The sequence below is a fragment of the Pseudopodoces humilis genome, chromosome 13, assembly GCF_049639895.1.
Source record: "Pseudopodoces humilis isolate 2021_Gansu_Grassland_sample_001 chromosome 13, ASM4963989v1, whole genome shotgun sequence".
Taxonomy (NCBI): domain Eukaryota; kingdom Metazoa; phylum Chordata; class Aves; order Passeriformes; family Paridae; genus Pseudopodoces; species Pseudopodoces humilis.
In genome coordinates this window covers 3,966,832-3,987,498 of record NC_142212.1, presented here as the reverse complement: position 1 = coordinate 3,987,498, position 20,667 = coordinate 3,966,832, and the positions used below count along the sequence as shown (strand labels likewise).

Genomic DNA, 20,667 nt, shown 5'->3' with positions numbered 1-20,667 from the left:
GAAAACCAGTTGAAAAAGCCAAGTGTGTGATCAGGGTGTGTCATCAGTGAAAAAGAAAGAAAGAAGATGCCTGTCTTGCTATGAACAGCAATGAAGTTTTTAGGAACAGAGAGCAATCACCAGTTTGAGCTGGAATTTGGGAACCTTTGTGGCACCTGTATAATTAAACTGTATAATTCCTTGCACTGACCTTGGCTAATTGATACTTAGATACACATCTATGGTCAGTGGATGAAAAAAAGACAGTTTTGTAATTGCTTGTATTTAGTTCTTTGGCTAAACAGGTACAGCTTTTACTGTTGATACCATTACTTGAGTACAATCTGCAAAGCTTTTACTGTAAACAAATAATTAAAAATTACTGGAAGTACTTCCAGTTCTGTCAATTAGCTGTGAAGCTTTTTATTGACACACACTTCCCCCATGTTATTAGGTTGAGTCAACATCAAGGAATTTTAATTCTGTATCAGGATTTCAATTCCATATTGTACCTGTAGTTAAAATTTTCTTGTGTTTACCAGGTTTCTGCACTGAAGGGATGCTCTGAATGCAGAGCAGTTCAGTGTCTTGCATGAAGTGAAAGGGAAGGTGGCACTGGGTAGCAGGGCTCAGTGTAGAGAGGAGAGACAGCAGAAAGGCAGCAAATAAAACTTTTCTTATAGGAGCACCTTAAGTTTTGTACATGCAGATGCGAAGACACAGGATGTGTGTGGATAGAGATGGGAGACAGAAGCTCTGTGGTCTAACACTAATTCCGTATGACACTGATCATTTAACTGCAGCAACACCTCTCTCCTCCCTGCAGAATACTAGTTTCAGAGGTGTTATCTTTTGCTAATAATGAGTGTTGGAACTGATTTGGCTTTTGATGACCTTCTTTGGAAATTCAACCTCTACTTTGAGTCTGTTTTTTCTTTTTTTTTGGTGTGACTTTTGAGAATGCTGAAGGCTATATCCAGTGAAAATGTGAAACAAATCCCAGTTTTACAGTCAAGCACAGGAGATCATTAGCCTTGATTAAAAATGATCCTTTTTTTTTTTTTTTTTTTTCTGGTTGGGTTCAATGCCAGTTCAGACTTGAATGAGTTCCTTTTGCAGTTGAGATCAAGTTGTTATTTTAAAAATATTTCTTTTGTGTCTGTTACAAGTGCTTGTCGTGCAGTGATAGTTTGTGTGCCTTTTCTGTGCTGCTCCTGTATCTGCCCTCAGCTGACAGCGGCCGTGGGTTGGCTGTTTTGGCTAAAGCAGCCTGACTGACCCAAAGCTGTGTAGGAGTGCTCAGTCTAAGAGCCTACTTTGTTCACTCTTGGTTCTTCCCCTCTCTCAGCTTTTCAGTGGCTGTTCTTTTTGCCTCAGTCATAGGATTTCTCTGTGACATGGAATAAAGTGTCAAGGAGCTGTTCTGATCTCCTTGAACTGTCTGTCCTCCCTGACCTGCTTTTACATGGGAAGCAACAGAGTCACTGGATTCTACATGAGCACAAGGCTTGCTTAGGTGCCTTCTGGCTGAGTTGTTCTGGATGCTGAGAATTATTCACTTGTTCTAACTGTCCATTTAATTATTTAACTTCATTCTAATCCCTCTTACTGTTTTGAGTCTTTATTTCCTCCCTCCCATTAATAATTTCCTGGAACACCATAACATCAGATGACTTGGCAGCTAAATGCTGGGAAGTGGGTGTTGCTGATAAGAGGGGGCTTTAGGGCAGCTTAAAGGGAGGAAGCTTAGGACGTGTTTTTATGTTCTGATTGGTCCAACTCACCTGTTTGACAGATGGATGAGGTATATGATATGTTTTTAAATATTAAGGACCATTTTTCATGGTTGTGTTTCATGGTGAGGACATCAGGGCCGTGTGCTGTGCTACCCAGACAGTGCTAATGCACACTGAGGGCCAGGCATCAACAGGTTTATTCATTTTGTTCTCTCTCTGGTATGTGTTTCCACCTCATACCAGTGGGTGTATCAATTGATATCATTTCAGGTACGCTGATTTGGCTGAAGGGCAGACATTTCCTTCTCACTCTTGCAGAGTGCAATCATTAAAATCTCTTGGAATTGGTACCATCTGTGTATTGCAAGGTTATAGAAGCTTAGCTATAAAGTGAAACCTGAGGTAGTGCTTGACTCTCACGGGAATCAAGATCATAACCAAGCAGAAAAAAAGGAAAGAGTTGGAATGAGCACCTGAAGTCTGGTGCAAGCTGTGAGCTCTGTGCTAAAGAAAACAAGTGTCATGGGGGGGTTGCTTTCAAATAATGGTTTGCCATATTGAATGGTATCAAGCCAGATGCCACGCCATAAATCCTTTATTCATGTTAAGAAATAAAACCATTGTTCTTCAAGGACTCCTGTGCTAAATAAGAGAGTATTGTTCTGATTTCTGAATGCTTCTTTGCGCTATATGTGAGCAATTGCTAAACTTCCTCCATACTGGCAGGAAATGTAGCTTTCCTCACTTTGTTTTGTGTGATCTTATCCACTTTATGTAGAACAGAACTGAGTTGGAAAACAGTTGTGTATGATATTACCAGTGTCTTTCATTCAAAAGCTGCAAATTTTTCCAGCATTTGGTTTGTTTCCATCTCTCGTAACCATTCACATTGCACAGCACACTGACCCTGGATGAGACCTTTAAAAATGACTTGTGTTGAGTATTGTGAAGGTAAGCTTTGGCTGAAGTGCCTGGGCAGTGTGGTGGGCATGTTTTCACTGAGTTTTATAATGTCTCTGAAGAAGGAACTCTCCCTGTTACTCTTTTCTGAGATGTGAAGATAACACTTCTTTGTCCATTTTTCTCCTTCCCAGAAATTGCGTTTTCTGAATAGAAAACTATTGTTTTCTGTTCAAATCCCTCAAACTAGAATTAGAATTGAAGGGGCCGTGGGATGTAGATTTGGAATAAAAAAAGTCAGAACATTTTTTTTAGTTGATAAATACTGTATGTAGCTGTGGTGTGCTACTGCAGGAATAGCTTAATATCAGCTAAACAATTCCATAGTTCATGTTGAGTACCCTTGGAACTGTCAATCAGTATTTGCATATCACTGTGTTCAGTTTGTCTCCCTCCCTTGGACTGAGAATTAGAATGTACTTTCTGTAGGAGTCATTGCTGTAGGTTGTTGTAAACCCACAATGATTAGGTAGAACTGAATAATCACAGTGGTAGGTCTGGCATCCTTAAAGCTGTGTTTGATAAGTTCTTGGTAGCTCTTCAGGGTCAGCAAAACAGTGAATTAAATAACGAATTATAAAGAAATTCAGAGCCTTTACAGACACTATTTTCTGTAAATGTATTTGACTTTGTATCTTCATCTCCTTTGGCAGTGGTTGGTGGTGGTGTGTGAAATTAGTTGCAAAAAAATAGCAGAGTAAGAATAGAGGAGATTTGTTACCAGTCTTTGAGAGTGTTTCACCCCATGTTTATAGTTGGAAACTTGTGACTTTTATATGCACAACTTTAAAAGAAAGACGGGTTTTCTTACTCTGTTTCTGTATTGTGTGCCTTTTAAAGCAAACGTTGTCATGTAAAATTGCAGATAGTGCCTGCAAAAATACTGGTGAGTTTTTAGATGCCAGAATTTATGAGGTGGCGTGGAGTGAGGGAGATGATGTGGGTGTGGGAAGAGGGGTGGAGTTCCTTTTGGGATTTAAAAAGTTGCTTCTCAGAGTCATGTTCTCTACCAGTTGATCTTGCACATGTGATCACAAGTTGGGAATCAACGAGATGAGAATCTTTCCCAGTTGTGGAAGGAGATGTCAGAGTAGTGCTTTGCCTCCAGACAAAAGCAGTTAGTGTGTGCTGCTTAGAATAATAATAGAGTAATAACAAATGACGTGAACCTGCTTATTTGGAAAAGGAGAAGCTGATGTTTCCCAGGCTTTGTGTTTGGACAGGCTAATTCTTTGTATTTTTGTACTGAAACTTATTTTAAACGTGTGTGTGAGCAGAGGGAAAACACACATCTTTCTGTATATATAAGCAATTTTACCAGTAGTTGAGCTAATTTTAATTTTTCCTATTTCTTTCACTGCTACCAACTCTTATCTAGTTTTTTGTTACTAATGTAGCAAGAGACCTGAAAAAATCTGTGATGCAAATGAAGTTGTTCCCTGAAGGGAAATATCAAGATTATAGATTTGCCCCAGTTGTGTTTAACTTCTAAAAACTCTCCAGTTCAGGAGGCCTGCATTTTATGACAGTGAGGTCATAGAATAAGGTCAATATCAAACACCAAGCTGAAAAGAAACAAATGTAAGCTTTTATCCTGGTTTCATAATGCTACTGCCTAATCCAAAGTACCTGGATTGATGCCAGTCATATTTTGGCCGAGCTACCAAGGATTACTTTATTTTTTGGATTTAATTGAGTAAGATTAATATAATAGCTGTAGTAACTGCTCAGGAGAAGAAAAATTCTTACAGGTAAGCTTTTGGGGACCAAGTCCGGGACACTGTTTTTTTCCCAGGACACACGAGGACAAGAGCTGTGTGTGTGTACACATCCCGCTGGTTCTGTGATGCTGTCCATTTTGAGTATTTTCACAGCTCCTCCCACAGCTCCTTCTCTCCTTATTGGCAATCCTTAACTTTGTTCTGCTCTAACCCGAACAATTGTTCGGTGATGGGGTGCTAAAGAAGTGTTTGCCTTTCTTGGTGGGGCTGTAAACTGCAGGCTGCAGACTCCAAAGCCGTGGCTTGGGATTGAGCTCCTCTGGAACACTTCTGGTTACATCATCTCCGGCCCAGCGCTTGTGGATGTGTTTTCAAAGATGCAAGTTTGGGTATCCTTGTTGCTAGTGTTTGTTTTCAGTTTTCCATAACAATTGGAAATGGTTGTTGTTGTAGCCCTAGTATGGTCCTGGAGCCACTAAGAACATTGTTATCTGCCATCAAGCTGCTTCGCTCTCATGTGAGAGTTGTCCTTAAATTCCTTATTTGAGAGTAAGACAGTCGTGTGTGATGTTCTGATGGGTTGGTTATTTTTAGTCTTTTGTCACTAAATGGAGACTGTACATATTCAGGGATTAAAAAAAAAATGCAGAGAATTCTTTCTTTGAATTCATTATTTTTCTAACTTATCTGACATCAAAAGATATGAAGCCTTTTAATGTTTTATGTGTTACATTTGCCTCCGTCCATGCTCTGTTTCTTTCTTTTCCCCTTCTGCTTACAGCCTGCTTTTTTCATCCTTTTATCTCTCTGGGACTGTTACCCAGCTAACAAAATACTCTGATGGTGACAGAGCCTTGATGGAACTGGTGCTAGGCACCTCTGTAAGCCCTTCCACTGGTTGCGGAGAAGGAGATTTAGGGAGCATTAGGATCTAGTTGATCTGATCCTCAAAGTGCTAAGGAGTAGTGGCAACCTCTTCAGAGATCTGTTCTCTTTGGGATTTGGGCCATTCTTGTGTATGCAGATAAGTATGGCACATATTTGCTGTTCAATCTGTAAATATAAAAAAATTGAAGGCATCTTAAGATAACTGACAAAAACCCTCATGGCAACAACCACCCACAGTATTTCCAAGTAAGGAATCCGCCAAGTGAATCAGAAATGCAATAGCATGAAAAATGTGGGCCAATATTTTTGGTGGTGATAGTTCTGAAGCAGGCATCTGTGACATCTGATGGGTTAACCTTGGTGCTTTGGAGGTATTGAAATGCACAAAGGGATAGATCTAGCTGGACACTTGCCTCAAAGTAGGAAAAAAGTGTTTCTGAGGGTTTTTTGAGGTTTGGGTTTGGGGTGGGTTTTTGTTTGTTGGTGCTTTGGTTTTTTATTTCCTCTAATCATTTAAAATAGTCTTACTAAAATGTAGTGTGGGCTGGCTGGTTTAAGTGCATCTGTGAAGTTTTGTTTGAACAGTGCTGTGCTTTCTTTTGACATCTTTAGACCAGCAACACATTCTTCTTTTTCCATATGTAATTTTGGTCATTTTGACAAATAGAAATGACTTGCTGATGAACAAATACTGTCCTGATTCCTATGAGAGCATATCAGGTTTTCCAGAGTACTGGTTGGAATCTTGTCTGGGAACTGATTAAAAGATAAAGATCTACACTAGCCTTGAAAGATTACAGAATCATGTTTCTGAATGGATTAGAAGTGATAATCAGATCACTCCATCACTGATCCACTTATGAATAATTAAAGCAGGAGATCCAAATGGCTGAAACACTGTAAGAATAACACACTGCACACAGAGCTACAGGCTTGTCAGGCCTGGGCTGTTACCTATGTGTAGGGCGTAATGAGAGAGAGGAAGTGTCACCAGGAATTTTGTCAAATCCAGTTGACTGTAATTACCACTCTGGCAGTATCTTGTTTGCTGTTGGGACACTCATCTTGCAAGACAAATCAAATTAACAGCAAAGTATCCTTTCATGTGAGAGTGTTTTCCAGATGTGTGTGAACTATGAGATTTATGGTGGCGTGAGACATTAGATCTGGAAGGGGTCTTGTCTGGGTTTCAGTGGCAACGTCTGAACCTGGACCTAGTTTTGTTAGTGTTTTGGATAGCACACTGGCATTAGTTTTCCTTGTTTTCTCTTTCTCTCCATGTTAGTAATTAAAGATATCTGTAGCTCTCTCCCTCAGCCTGTGCAGAAACAGCTTTCAGCTCTGAAATATGGAATAGATCTGGTGCTGTCATGCAATGTGAAGTTTTTTAATGGCAAATAATTTGGAAGGGAAAAAGCTTGGATTCCATAAACCAGAAGTGCAACTGGGACATTTTGTCTCCATTGACTTTATCAGATAATCTGAGTGTACTTCTGTGGTACAGGTTTAAATGGAATGTAATCCTTTTTGGTGTCTTGGAGAGGCACAAATGGAGTAAGACTGGCTAGGAGATATCTGGAAAACAGCTGTTTGTCTCTACCTTCTGTGGTGCCCAGTTGTTGGTATCCCCATTGTACCTGAATAGGCTGATTCTACTGATTTACTTCAGGCAGATCAGAGGCAAGGCTGTGTGTTGCCTTTTAAGGCTGCAGGTTCCTTAACACCATGTCAGTCTTTGATTTTAATATGTAAAGTCTCAAGCTTTTTGAATAGTTAAAAAACTGATAAAAATTGTAAAAACTACAAAAAATAGTGAGTTTTTCTATGGCTTTGAGGTAAAATATTTGGAAACCTGCTGTATTTGTTCCTTACTCTGCAGAAGTTTGTAAGTAGCAGGGTTTAATGTAGTGTTAAGTTCAGCTGTGTAGCTGTTGCTGGTAACTGGTGTCTCCTTGATAATTTGTAATTCTGTGCTGATATTGTGAGTGGGCCTTGTGTCTCTTTTGGGGAGCTTTGGTGCACAAATGCCAGGGTGTGGGGTGTGTTTGGTTCCATATGAGCTTTCCCAGATTTTCAGAGCAGTGCTGTGAGCTAAGGGAGCATTTCCCTGGTGCACTTGGTGACTGGAAATGCAGAGTGGCTAGAGTGACCACCTCGTTAAACTGATGGCAGAGCTGGCAGCAAACATTACAGTGTTTGATTTCAGCTGGCATATTTGATTTCAAGTTGAGTGAAATAACCATCTAAAATGTACTTTTCTGTTCTGTTTTTTTTTTTTTCCTTAATTTCTCAGAGAGGTAGATTGGGGAATCAGACAATTGTGCTGTTCATAAATGCTAATGAAAGCCTATTCTTTCCTCTTTTCCTCCAGCGCTGTGTGGTGCTTCGATTTCTCAAGTCCCCCCCCAACCAGAATAAGGTAAGATTTAAACGTGTCCTGTTGCTGAATGCCCTTGGGTAAACTAATAGCCAGTGTGAGGAGAAACAAGAAACCTGTGAAAGAGCTGTGACTGGCAGGAGTAAGAACAAATGTGTGTTTTGAAATGTGCCTGTGTTTCAGGGGGTTTGGCAATAGGAGGAAATCTGAGGTTGTCTTATGTAACTGGGATGATGTGAGTGCTGATACCAAGAGCTCTGTGTGGGGCAGAGTGTGAGGCTGCCATGTGTCAGAGGGCAGAGCTTTCTGTAAGGGCAGCTGTGGCAGTGTAAATATTCCATATCCATCTATGGGAGCACAGGGATGCTGAGGAAGAAAGGAGTTTTCCTGGCTCTAGCCAGGTGGGACAGAACAGGAACTGCACAGAATGGGTGTCATGGTCAAGGTCTGCTGTTGACCACCTGTTCAGTAGCTAAAAAGCCATGGAATCTGAAGAAACACATGAAATGTTCACAGAGTACCCTTTGTCAATGGGTGATTTTAGTGTCCTGTCTGTTACAAAAAGAACGTGGCAGGACACAATCTCCCAGTTTCTTCAATGGTACAATAAGGTTTTCCTGTTTGAGAAGGAGCTGAAGTGAGTTACTTTAGATTTCTTTTAACACGGATAAAAAATGATCAAAAACAAAAGGTGGAACGTAAACACAGTGTTCCAAGGAAGAAGAATAAGAAGAGGGAGCACAAGGTTCAAATTCTTTCATTTCCTCAACCTTGAGAGGAGTCTTTAGGATATGTTACCTGAGAGATACTGGGAATGGCTTGAGTTACAGCAGCTCCTGAACCACAGCTTTGTGAGGCAGTGTCAGGTTGTTCTGATGAGGGAAATACAAAAAGCACTGGGGCTCTACTGAGAACTGGTGTGTGTGCTTAATTTTAGGAAAAAAGAAACAAGGATGAATGTAAACATCTAGAAAGGGCATTTCATTGGTTAAAATCAGGAAGATGAATGTGAAAAGCATTCAGTTTAACAAGGGACAAGAGCTAAGTTGCTAAAGTAGAGGAAGACAAAATTAGTGAACACAGTATATGTATGAGTTTTTTGATGGTCTTTCTGCTACTATTTAACTTGAAAAAAGGTCTGGTAAAACCAAAGTGTGATTCAAGTTGATTTTTGAGCTGCTTAAATTGGTAGAATTTGAAAAATGTATCTTGTGCTTCTGTAGTAGCCCAAGATAATAATGTTTAGTGTTAACGAGAACAGTGACGAGTCAGTGCATCACAATAAAGGAAACAGTGCTTATCTCAATTTCTAGTATAGCAGGAGAGGACTGGACCACAGCTTTATGTAAAAAGTCAGTTTGTTGCAGTCAGAACACTGAGTACCTGCCCCTTTTCCTTTTAATTTTATTTTAAGTTCAAAGAGATCGTTGCATAGTAATTGTTTTTAACGAATTGCCAAAGTATGAGAAAGTCACAAAGAAAGGCAGGAAGTGACTTTTCAGTTACCCACCACAGCACTGAGGCTGGGCATACACTTTCCAGTTTGCATTTTGAGGAGAGCTGGCTCCAGTGTTCTGCATTTGCCTTGCATTGGGACTGTGTGGACTTTGTGACACACAATTCCCTCTAAATAGAAGGTTTTGTAATTCGAATATATTTACTTATTCTGGTGATTGATTTTTTTAAAGGGCCATTTTTTCTTGGAGCAGAGCAGAATAAATATTTTATCATCAAATCAGTAAAAAATCCCGAAGAGTCAGAGTTTTGGGATGAACTTGCACATAGCAATGACACAGAAAAATAGGGAAAATGTTTTTTTTTTTAGGAGTAATCTGTATTCCTGATTTAAGCAAAATGAGTTAGGCTCTGAAGTGTTCTGTGTGCCTGACATCACAGGTCATCCAAGGTAAACAACGCTGAAGGAAGCAGTTCAAGAAAAATATTTTCTAGTAATACACACACTGAAATTCAGATGTGAACAAATAGGTCTCAGTCTCTTCTACTTAACTCCTTTGGGAAAGGTAAAAAAGTCTATATGCTGCTTTGTATTTTTAATTACCTGTTTAGTTATGAATTTGGGATTAGACAATCCAGTAGTTGAAAAAGGTGATATTATTGTGAATTGTAACCTTATTGTTATGATTGGAAAATACTCAATAATGTAACTGCAGGGTTTGCTTTGCTTGAATAGAAAGTCAAGTGTCAGGCCTTATGGAGTGCTTTTAATTGCATATTGCTATTTTAGTGTATGATCTTCTTCATGAAAGAATTTTAAAAGAAGTTATTGATAAAGCCTATCTGAGTTTTGGTGAATGAGCTGGCAGTAGTGAGGGTCCTTCAAAAGCTTTTCATCTTAGTGGTTTTTGATGTTAAAAAGTGATGTTCAAGTAGCCTGTTAATTGTTTTGTGGGGTTTTTTTTGTTTAATTTAGATACATCAAATATACCTTTTCTTAAATGATGTTTTAAGCTTGATTTATAATTTCATGGTTGTATTGATCTTCTTAACCAGTGAGTCTTTCCATGCAGTAAAAGTCACAGCAGTAAATTTTTATGAAATGCCTATTTCTCAGTCTGTGAGTCTGGGTATATATGTTAAGAAACCCCAACCAAACAAAACACAAACCTGTGGGTGCTGTCCACATCAGCAAACCAGGTCAGAACCATCTGTAAATGGGAATTAGCTGAGAGTTCTGTTACTGATCAGATGATGTAATGTTCCTTCTCACCATTCAGGATTTGTATAAGTTAAAGAAGGATCTTTGTTCTCTTTTGTGATTAGTGCTAAATGTGGTCTTTCCTCCTTTCTCTAGGCTGTGCCAGTGTCTGGGTGTTGTCCCCTAGTATTTTATTTCCTCTTACTTTGCTCTGTTTATATTTTCTTTTCTCCTGCTCTTGTTTTTCCTCTTTGATTTGCTAGTATGTACCCAAGTGTTACACTTTCTTTTCCTCCACTTAATCTTCTTGTGAGGTTTTAATTGGGTTTTGTGTGTGTGTGTGTTGTAAAAAGACAGTAGCTTTGAGGTTGTCTGTTGTAACAATAAAATCCCTTGCAGAGAAGCAGAGTGTGCTGGGAATGGGGTAAGGTTGCTGTAAAGCTCTTTTGCTCCCTCCTCAACAAGCAGGAGTCTGTCCAAGTCTGACTGTGCAGTTGTCCCTGTCCTGCTTCCACTACTCGTGGAGCTTCCTTTCTAGCTTTTGGCATCTTGTCTTGTAGGAGACCTTTCCTTATGAAATTACAGAATATCACATTAGAGTAAGACTTTTCAGTGTCTGGGGTAGGATTTGGGACAGTTCTGTATCTGTTCATGCTGAGGTTTGGAGCATGGCTCAGCCTTTTTAGCCATTCTCTTCCCAATCTCCATTATGTATTTTGTAATATTCCAAGCCTCTTCGGCACTGCAGCTGTTGGGTGCCTCTTTGGACTGCTGGGGTTCTCTGAGCTGTTTTAAGAAAAATGGTCAGAGTAGGTCTTGAACAATCTCCCCTTCTTCCACCCTTTCTCTCTCCTTTTTCCCCTGAAACCAAAGAAGAATCATCTTTTCTGACTATTTTTCTGTTTGTCCCAGCCCCTGAGGTGGCACTAGGGAAACAAATTTCATGTGTGATGTCTGTTTGATTTCAGTCAGTGTGCAGCAATTAAGTTATTTGTTAAATCACGGACCAGGATGTATGTGTGTTCTGGAGTGTTGCTATCATTATTTTGGAGTTCAGTTATTATATTTCTGTCTTCCAGACTCCAGAGGAAATACTACATCATCTGCAAAACATAGTAGACTTCGGAAAACATGTGATGAAGCAGTTCTTTGGGGAGAACTATGTTCACCATGGGGTAAGTGATTTGTTCTTAAAAGAAATGGCTTAGGCATTGTAAACACTGAAGTGTTTGGGGGAACACTGAGTGCCAGTGAAAGGAACTAACAGGGTTTGCAAGATACACACATGAAGCATTTGGATGCAAATAGGGATCCTGTTCTGTGCTGATGAGGTGATTGGATTGTACTCAGTGGTTTGGTTTTTTCAAGCTACTGATGAAAAAGCGTGGTCATTTCTTTGCTCAGTCTAAGGCAAGAGGGGGATGTGTGTGAGAGATTTTTAGACTAACTGCAAAGCAAGGGGAGAAACCTGGTTCATATAAACTGTTGAGGTTTCTGTGCAGTCAGAGGTCACCTTTTCCCTTGCTCTATTCTTTAGGGCAGCCAGGTCTTGTTCACTGAACATCAGATGAGTGAAAAAGTTACAGCTTCACCTGGAACTTGAGTTATACAGTTCTGCCTTGGAAGGGTGAAATGTGAGACATGGGACTTTTTCATGTGTGGGAAGAACAAAATGATGCAGGTTCCTTCGCACACATTAAATTTGCACTGAAAATGCTCTTTGTCACACGTTTGTTGAAAGTAGTAGAAAGTAGGTTTTTATAGAGGACCAGGTGTTGCATGTGATTGCAGGTACAGGTGTTCACAGACAGTGAATCAGAGGGAGAAGCTGCTGACTGCATACTTCAGTGTACTATGTGTAACCCACTGAACTTTGCTGTTCCATTTCAAGACTCCTAAACTGGGTATTAATTTTTGCATTAAATGTTTTCTTTCTTTTTTTTTTTTTTCCTCCCCAATAGGAAATTATTCAACTGCCTTTAGACTTTGTAAGACAGCTGTGTTTGAAAATCCAGCCAGAGAGGCCAGGTAAGTAAGGCCAGGGATGTGATTGGAAAGGCGCTTCCTCAAGCTGTAAAGTACTTTGCTTTGTTCTAAAGTAAAAAAAATCACACTACAGAATATAAGGAAACTTTTTTTAATATTTAGACAATGATAAGTTGAAAATTTGTTGTGGGAAAAAATGGGTTGTGTTCTTGAATTTAAAGTGATAGCTCTAAAATAGGCAAAGAGATTGCCCCTTGTGTTGTCTTATGTTCCCATTCCTGAGAATGGCCAGAAACTCCTGCTTTAGCAAAACTCCTTGCAGATAAATAGTGTTAAATCAAAATACTGTAGTCAAGTGCTTTGATGCCTTTGATCCAGGAAAAAAAGAGTTAATTTACATATAGCGAGCATGGGACACTCCGTTGTTGTTTTTTCCTCACCTTTTTGAGAAGCAGTTCCACAGTGCCAGGATCCAGTGAGGAAAGTTAGTAGTGTCTAATAAAAGTTAGAAAATCAGTGATACTCTGGTGGAAGTGAATGATAGAATTTAGTTTTATTTCTCAAAGTTAAACTTGGTGTGCCCACAGCTGTTGGGGATAGAAATGTGGTTGTGGGGAAGTGTCCAGGTGCTTCACAACAGTGAATCTCACTGTCCATTTTTAACAGGGATTCTTTTTAGTGTTACCCTTCACAATAAGCCTGTGTAACATGCAAAGGAACTTCTCTAATACTTCAGATTTCTGTGCCTTTCTGATTTGGCAAGTGGCTTTCATCTGTGAAGGTGTGAAGGATGTACTTTTGCTTAAATTTAGAAAAAGAAAACTAACCTCAACATTTTGTTGGAGACAGAAGGCTTCTTGCTCATCCTGGTGACGCAGTATGGCATGACAGGCTGGTGCCTGAGGCTTTAGTTTCTCAGATTTATTTTTTCTATGGCAATATATTTTTCAGAGTGGGCATTTTTCTTAGCAGTGAAAACCGTAACAGAAACGTGTGTTTTGTGTGTCTGTTTAGTAACAGGTACTTGAAAATCTGGAGGTGTGTGCTCTTGTTAAGTCTGAACTACAATCTCACAGACCTTCCTGTGCCCCAAAGGATGCACGTGGAGAGAGGTTATTCAAACGATTTTATTCAGAATGCCTCTTAGGTTTATGCTGCTCCTGGTGGTTTTCAGATCCTTTTGACTCAGCTGAGGGATGGTAGGTCATGTGTAGTAGGCAAAGGGGAGATCACATCTTTGAACAAATACATTAGTGAGTCACTTTACCTATTGTTGGCCAATTCATTCCCTTGCTGTTTAAAGCCTCACCTTTCTTGGGGTCAGCTGTGAGCTGGCCATTAACATCAGCTCTTGGGACAGTCTGTGTGTCTGGGACAGTTTTGAGGAAACTGAAACCAGGCATTGATAATGGGGAGGGCAACTCTGTGCAAGTGCATAATTGGCTAAAGATGATAAACCGCATCTCCTGTCCTTCCATGCTTGTTCCCACGGCCCACCTGGTGAACGAGACGGCTCCAGAGCAAACAAATAGCCTAGAGCTGATTTTCCTGTTGGTGTTGTTTGTCCCCTGCTGTCCCAGAGTGTCGCTGTGACAAGGACATGGACACGCTGAGCGGTTACGCGATGTGCCTTCCCAACCTGACGCGGCTGCAGACTTTCCGCTTCGCCGAGCACCGGCCCATCCTCTGCATAGAGATCAAGGTGTGCAGGGGGGCAGAGCCTCAGGGGAGAAAGGGAGTTGTTGGCATTCTTAAACTACACACTGGCCCCAGCAGCTCCCAAGGAATGCAGGAGTGGGGGAAGGCAGAGCTCACTGCTTTCACTGTGACCCACAGGAGGAAACAGCCCCCTCCCTCGTCCAATTCCCAGTCTTTGAAACTTGGGAAACTCCCGGGTATTACTAGGCTTTTCTGTAGGCCACAGCAGTTTTCCGTGTCTTTATTCTTTAAAATAATAGAGAAGGATTCAGCTTTTAAGTGCTGAATTTTTTATAATTTTTAAAATTTTTCCTTTAACTGGAAAGATTTACATATTGTATGCCTTTATATTTCTGTAGAGAGAGCCATCTGTATTTATGATCTTTTTTTGTTTGTTTTAGCCAAAGTGTGGCTTCATTCCTTTTTCCAGCCATGTTTCACAGGAGATAAAGCACAAGGTGTGTCGTTACTGTATGCATCAGCATCTAAAGGTAATTATTAAGTCACCCTGCTTTTCTTTGGCTGTGCTGTGCTTTATTTGCTGTTCCAGGCTTGCTTTCCTGTTGAAACTTGCTCAAATCTCTGATATGACTAAAGCTGGTAGGAGGATACACAGCTAAGTCCCAGGGTGTGAATTTGTTTAGTGAGAGATGGAACAAGTTCTGTGGGAAGCTGGAAGCAAACAAATATAATATCAGCCTTTGGGGACTATGAATGCTATGATTGGGTCAACTCTGGTGTGGAACTTCCTTCCCAGATCAGCTCACCAAGTGCATTCTGTGACTTACAACAAACAGCACGTAACAGGCACGGAGTTCGTGGACTCTGTTTGCCATGACTCTGGAATGGTGTGACTGACTCCCTGGGATTTAATGTGACCTTTCTCCCTTGTGAATGCAGTTGGAGTGACCTGAGTTAAAAAAGACTGGGAACACCCATGGTGGTCATGAATTTTGTGTTCAAAGTGGTTTAAATGTCCTGACCTCTGCAGGCAGGATGTCACTGCCACACACACCTGGCTGTTAAAATGGGAGAGCAGCTGTTCCATCTGTGGGTAACAGCAGTGCTCTGGGTTTTCCACAGGTAGCCAACGGAAAATGGAAGCGACCCAGTAAATATTGCCCATTGGATCTCTTCTCAGGGTAAGGATTCTTTGCTACCCCGCCCCCCCCCCACCAAAAAAACCCCAAACCAACAAAAAACCTGCATTACAGATTTCTTGCTTGGATTACTTTGTCTTTCACTGAGGTATTATGCATGATCAATGCTGGCTTCTCTGGACCTTTACAGTGATTATATCTAGTGCTATCTCTCTCTTTACACTATCTCAGCAATCAAAGCTGCCTTTTGCAGCATAGCATTGCACCCAAGAGCTGTTGTGAACTCAGATCTGAAGTTCACTTTGCCTTTGTAATGACCTCAGTGTGAGTAATGTGCTCAGTGCATGTGCTTACAGGTGTGAACATTTGAAGGCTGTGATAAAACATTCTTGGTTTTATTTTGCTTTCCCTAGAAATAAACAAAGAATGCACTTTGCTTTGAAGAGCTTACTACAAGAGGCACAGAACAACTTGAAAATATTTAAGGTAAACAGTTAAGTCTCTGCTTGCTTCCTTCAAACTTACCTAATCAGACCATCACTGTTGGACCGCATCAAGAAAGGAAATGGGAAAGTTCTTAGTTAGGTTTTAGGTAAGGACAGAGAAAAATTAATTTCTCAGAATTCATATTCAGAATATCCTGAGTTAAAAGGCCCCATGGGGATTGTCAAAGCCCAACTCCTGGCCCTGCACAGGACATCCCAACAACTCCAGCCTGTGGCTGAGAGCATTTTCCAAATGCTCCTGAAGCTCTGGCAGCCTTGGGCTGGTGACTGTTCCCTGTGGAATGGATTTGTGGGAAAGAATCACTGAGGAAGAAAAGGACTCATGAGGTGACCAAAGTTTTAAAACTTTGTGCTGCTTCAGGAATAAGAAAATTGAGAACTTGGCACGTTGCTGCAAATACTTTGTTTTAAATTCCTGTTAAGACACTGATACAGGCCCAAGGCACAGCAGGCCTCAATGGCGAAGGAAAAAGTGGCATTCCATGGCATTCATGTAGGAAAAAAATGAAGCAGACTGATGATATTTGGAGATATTCAGATTAATTCTAGGAAACAAGATTCTTTCAGTTTATTTCCAATATTAAATCAACTATTTGAATTATTTAAACCTCTATGAGCTGCCCTCTTTTTGTACTAGTACAGCTATCACACCTTTTCTGTCCCCTTTCGCAACCTTCCCTTTGCCAGTCTGGGCTGGTAAAAAAGGGTGTTTCACACACTGCTTTTTCACTCCCGACATTGTTCAGAAAGAAGTGATAGGAAAATGTGCCAAGTATCATTCACCTGTATTGTTCTGATTCCTTACAAGTCATTAAGTTGGGAAAGTAGCATTTGATTTAAACAGTGGCTTTGGTTCTCATTTGGAGGTTGTTACCTGTAGGTTCTGGTTAAACTTAAGAGGGTAAATTGTAAGAGATTGGGAATGTTGTGTGTCTGTGTGCAGATTGCTAAGGTAATAACACTTTTCTGTGCTTAAAATATTGAACCTGATGCTTGGAGTAGCTCAGCATTAATAGTTGACTTCCTGATGTGCCTAAAGACTTCTTTTTCTCCATGTTGCAGAATGGGGAACTAATTTATGGCTGTAAGGATGACCAGGACTGTGTCTCAGACTGGAACGAACTTGCTCGTCACTTAAAACCTTTCTTTTTCCCTTCCAACGGGCTGGTCAGTGGCCCCCACTGCACAAGGACAATTGTGAAGGAATTAATCCACGTGATAACCATGGCGCTACTGAGTAGCACCGACACCTGCAGGGCAGGTGACATGAAGACAGTTCCCATTTCACAAGGGAGAAGCTACTGTGAAGCAAGTGCTTTTAATAAGGAGCTAGTAAGAAATGGTAAGGGATAATATTGTAAAAACTGTCCATAATTTAGTGTTCATGGAATCCCACAATGGTGTGGGTTAGAAGGGATCTTTAGAAGCCACCTAGTCCAGCCCCCTGCCATTTCCACCAGAGCAGGTTTCTCAGAGCCTTGTCTGATGTAACATTTCAGATCTTTGTCTCTTGGTTATAAATACTGATATGAGAATGGAAATGGGAATTCTGGTGGCATTTAAAAAAAGCTCTGAGCTGCGTAACTGCCAGATAATTGTTGTTAATATAAAGTGATGTTGTAGTGAGCACTTACAGCACTGTATCTAATGACAGGGGTAAAAATAAATTCAGGAGGAGGCAGAGGAAAAATGGAAGACAACAGCAGTTTGAGCTGATAACAATGATAGTTATTCCAAAGGAGTGGGGAATTTTTATGTTGTATGTGACAAAGTTGGGCTGCTTTGGTTGCTTTATTACACCACCTGTACTTTGCCTTTCTCTGTTCCTCCTGTCAGCCCTCACCAGGGCACAGCTGATGTTCTTTTCTTCAGCTGGTCTTCTGGTAAAGAGAGGCCTGAATACTAGAGGGAAAAAGAATGGGAAGTGAGAGCTGGAAAACTGTAAATGATGTTAATTCCTCAGTGCATGAGTTCTGTAAAGGTCTAATTATTCAAGATGGCTGCCAGTTATCCTAATTACACAAACAGCACATTTCTAACTCTGCTTTTGAGGAAGACCTTTTTCACTGCCTGTGGTTTGTTGTAGTGCTGGAGAAAGAGCTGTCTTAGAGAAATTGTAACAAATACAGTTCTTGATACTGTATAAAAAAAGACCCCAGAGCTGAAATACTAAATTACTTTCTGTCAGCAGTTGATATTGTTCAAAGTGAATTTGTGGTAGCTTCAAATTCAGATGAGAATTTTTTCTTGTGGACTCAAAATGAGTAGATTGTAGTAGATGTGGGTGTGCTTTGGTGTTTGGTTTTTTTTTTTTAGGTAGATTGTAGAGTTAAATACCAGGTGTTTATTCTGCAGAACAAGATGAGCTGTTTAAATGTGCAGATCAGTTACCTGCACCTTGCACTTCTGTTTGGAAACTGAAGTGTTTTGAGGTTTCCCCCTACCTGTGACTGGACAAAAAGTATTTGGACTTTTAAACAAGCACATGTAATGGCAAATTGAAGCCAAGACTTGTGTCTGCCTTATTTTAAAATGCATTTTCTTCTAGGTAAACATAAATTGGAAAGCTCTGGTTTACCGAGGGGTTGTCTCCTTTATAAAACCCTTCAGGCTCAGATGCTTGACATGCTGGATATTGAAGGACTCTATCCTTTGTACAGTAGAGTTGAACAGTACTTGGAGGAATTTCCTGAGGAGAGGTAAGATTTGATGGCTTTGCTTTCCAGTCCTGAGGAACCAGGACTGCAGGGAGGTGTGAATGCACTCTGTGATGTTGTACAACCTTCCTTCGTGGCACTGCATATTCCAAATTTCTAACTGAACTCCAGCTGATGCTGGTCACTTTGGCCTGAATTTTTAAGTAATGATTATGGAAAGATCACATTAGGCTAAGAGAGGAAAACACTCTCTTACTACTGCTGGTTGTGTATTTGCAGAAAGGTACAGAGAAATGGGTGGTTTCTCCTGTCCCCAGTACCTGCAGAGCTGGGAATGTCTGCAGGGATAATAATGCAGTGATGAATGCAAGCTGCTGTGTGTTTTTCCTCAAATAAGGCTTATTGGTGTAATAATAATTGTTCCAAGCAGCCTTCACTGGCGTGCTGTTCCTCTCCTGTGCTCACATGAGGGCACTCTGGCTTCACTCAGGAGCTGCTGCTGCTTGTGCAGTTACACAGGAAACAAAGCACTGGAAAATGTGTTCTTTGATCTGTGGGGGATTTGTGTGGGACCAACACCCCTGGGAGGGTTCAGCTTCTCAGCAGGGGCACAGCTGTTCAAAGGGGGAAGGAAAGGAGCCCAGGACACCCTCCATTAGCAAATGGAGCCCTGTCAGATATGCCTTCACCCCCAGATTATACTTCTTATATACAAAATAGTATAATGTACATATAAAAAATAGATATCAATATATTATTATATATTTCTTATATATGTATTTTCAGTAAGGCTTCTGGAGCTCCTTTAGACAGCTACAAATTTATAAACTTACCCATTTTTTTTGCAAAAACCCCATAACTTTGCAGTGATACAGAGATGGCAGTGGATTAAGAATGATTCATGTTTATAAAACCCCACACAACCTAGATCCTAAGCAGCAGCAAATCTTGAGTGATCTAACAGGCACTGTTGCAATGTTGGTTGGCAGTGGGTTAATACATTTATCAGAGTTGTTGGGCTCTGGGCTGCTGAGGAAAGATCACACTGAAAACCACAACGTATTTTGGCTGTCTTGTAAATCTTCTTTTAACATTTATTTAGAAGTACATTACAGATAGATGGACCTTACAATGAAGCATTTTATGAGAAGCTGCTGGACCTTTCCCTGGAAGATGACGGGACAGTGGCATTTGCATTAACAAAGGTACTTCAACTTCTTGAGGTTGTTTGGTCTGTCAGTGTTAATTAACCTCTGTCTCACTGAAAGGGCTGGATAATGGATGGATAACACTGCTGGCTTGTTGGGTTCTGCGTAGTTCAAGTTCTTCATTGTGTCAGGGTGTGTCTTTATAGCAGAAACAGTTAAAAACAAGCTTGTAGCATCAGTTCCTGTGAGAAAAATAAAACTGCTTATTTGCTTTCTAGACTGATGAAGCACTTGCAGGAACTGGTGCTGTTTGGCCTTTAGGAATGTGATTTGTAGGAAATAAACATGATTCTTATACAGGATGCAAAAGCACCTGTTCCTGCCAACCTTCTGTTACAGAGAGAATTTCCAGCTCTTAAAGTGCCAACGTACCAATACAGGGAGTGCAGTGCTGCTTTTTGTAAGGAACAGGAAGCTTTACTCAGGTAAACACCGAACTAAGAGAAAATGTGTGTTATTTTCTATTGTATAGGTGCAGCAGTACAGAATAGCAATGACTGCTAAAGACTGCTCCATCATGATTGCCCTTTCCCCCTGCCTTCAAGATGAATGGTAAGGGCTGCCTTGTACCTGCTTTGGAATGGCTCAAATTGTTTGGAAATTGGGATGTTTGTACTGTTCAGGCATTCAATTGCTTAAAAAAAGTGTGGGATGGGGGGGTGGGGTGTGTGTCCAAAGTGCTGTGAGCATTTTAGTATAGTTCTGATTTAAGATATTTATGACCAATGTCTCTTTCTGAAGAGTTTTAAGTTGATCAAAAGGATCAACATTTTATATTTATTCCCTTCTTAAACTTGGAATTGACTGCTCATTGACTTTGGAGGGTTTTTACTAGGAACAATTTTTCTGCCTTGGTGTTCTCATAGGAGAGCTTTTCAAACTGAGTTGCTTTTAATGGCCTAGTTAGAATAAAACCAAGGCAATAATCAAGAGGTGACAGCTTTGGCTGTCAGGCAGGAGGCTTTGCCACAATATTATCCCTTTTGGCTTGTGTCAGCAGTGCTAATCTGTTCTTCTGCAGGGGGCTTTGCTTCACCAGAGCCCTTTTATTTTTAGAGAATGCTGTTTTCTGCATTTGTCCTGCAGTTCTCCAGTGAAGTGTTAGTGATGGACATGACTTGTGCAATGGCTGGCTTCAGACTCCTCCATCCCTTAGCATGCCTGGACAGCAATACTGAATGTTTATTACCTTGAA

At 40.5% G+C, this 20,667-nt stretch overlaps 1 protein-coding gene across 2 annotated transcripts in view; it reads left to right on the top strand.

Moving 5' to 3' along the window:
- IPPK (inositol-pentakisphosphate 2-kinase) overlaps positions 1-20,667 on the top strand; it is a 49,705-nt gene that overhangs the window by 25,459 nt on the left and 3,579 nt on the right. For both annotated transcript variants that reach the window (XM_088062086.1, XM_005522210.3), the window contains 11 exons: positions 7,656-7,703; positions 11,397-11,492; positions 12,279-12,345; positions 13,884-14,005; positions 14,403-14,492; positions 15,085-15,143; positions 15,515-15,587; positions 16,670-16,949; positions 18,156-18,306; positions 19,367-19,469; positions 19,945-20,024. In XM_088062086.1, the coding sequence (XP_087918212.1) occupies positions 7,656-7,703; positions 11,397-11,492; positions 12,279-12,345; positions 13,884-14,005; positions 14,403-14,492; positions 15,085-15,143; positions 15,515-15,587; positions 16,670-16,949; positions 18,156-18,306; positions 19,367-19,469; positions 19,945-20,024 (1,169 nt within the window). The remainder of the gene's footprint in view (positions 1-7,655; positions 7,704-11,396; positions 11,493-12,278; positions 12,346-13,883; positions 14,006-14,402; positions 14,493-15,084; positions 15,144-15,514; positions 15,588-16,669; positions 16,950-18,155; positions 18,307-19,366; positions 19,470-19,944; positions 20,025-20,667) is intronic.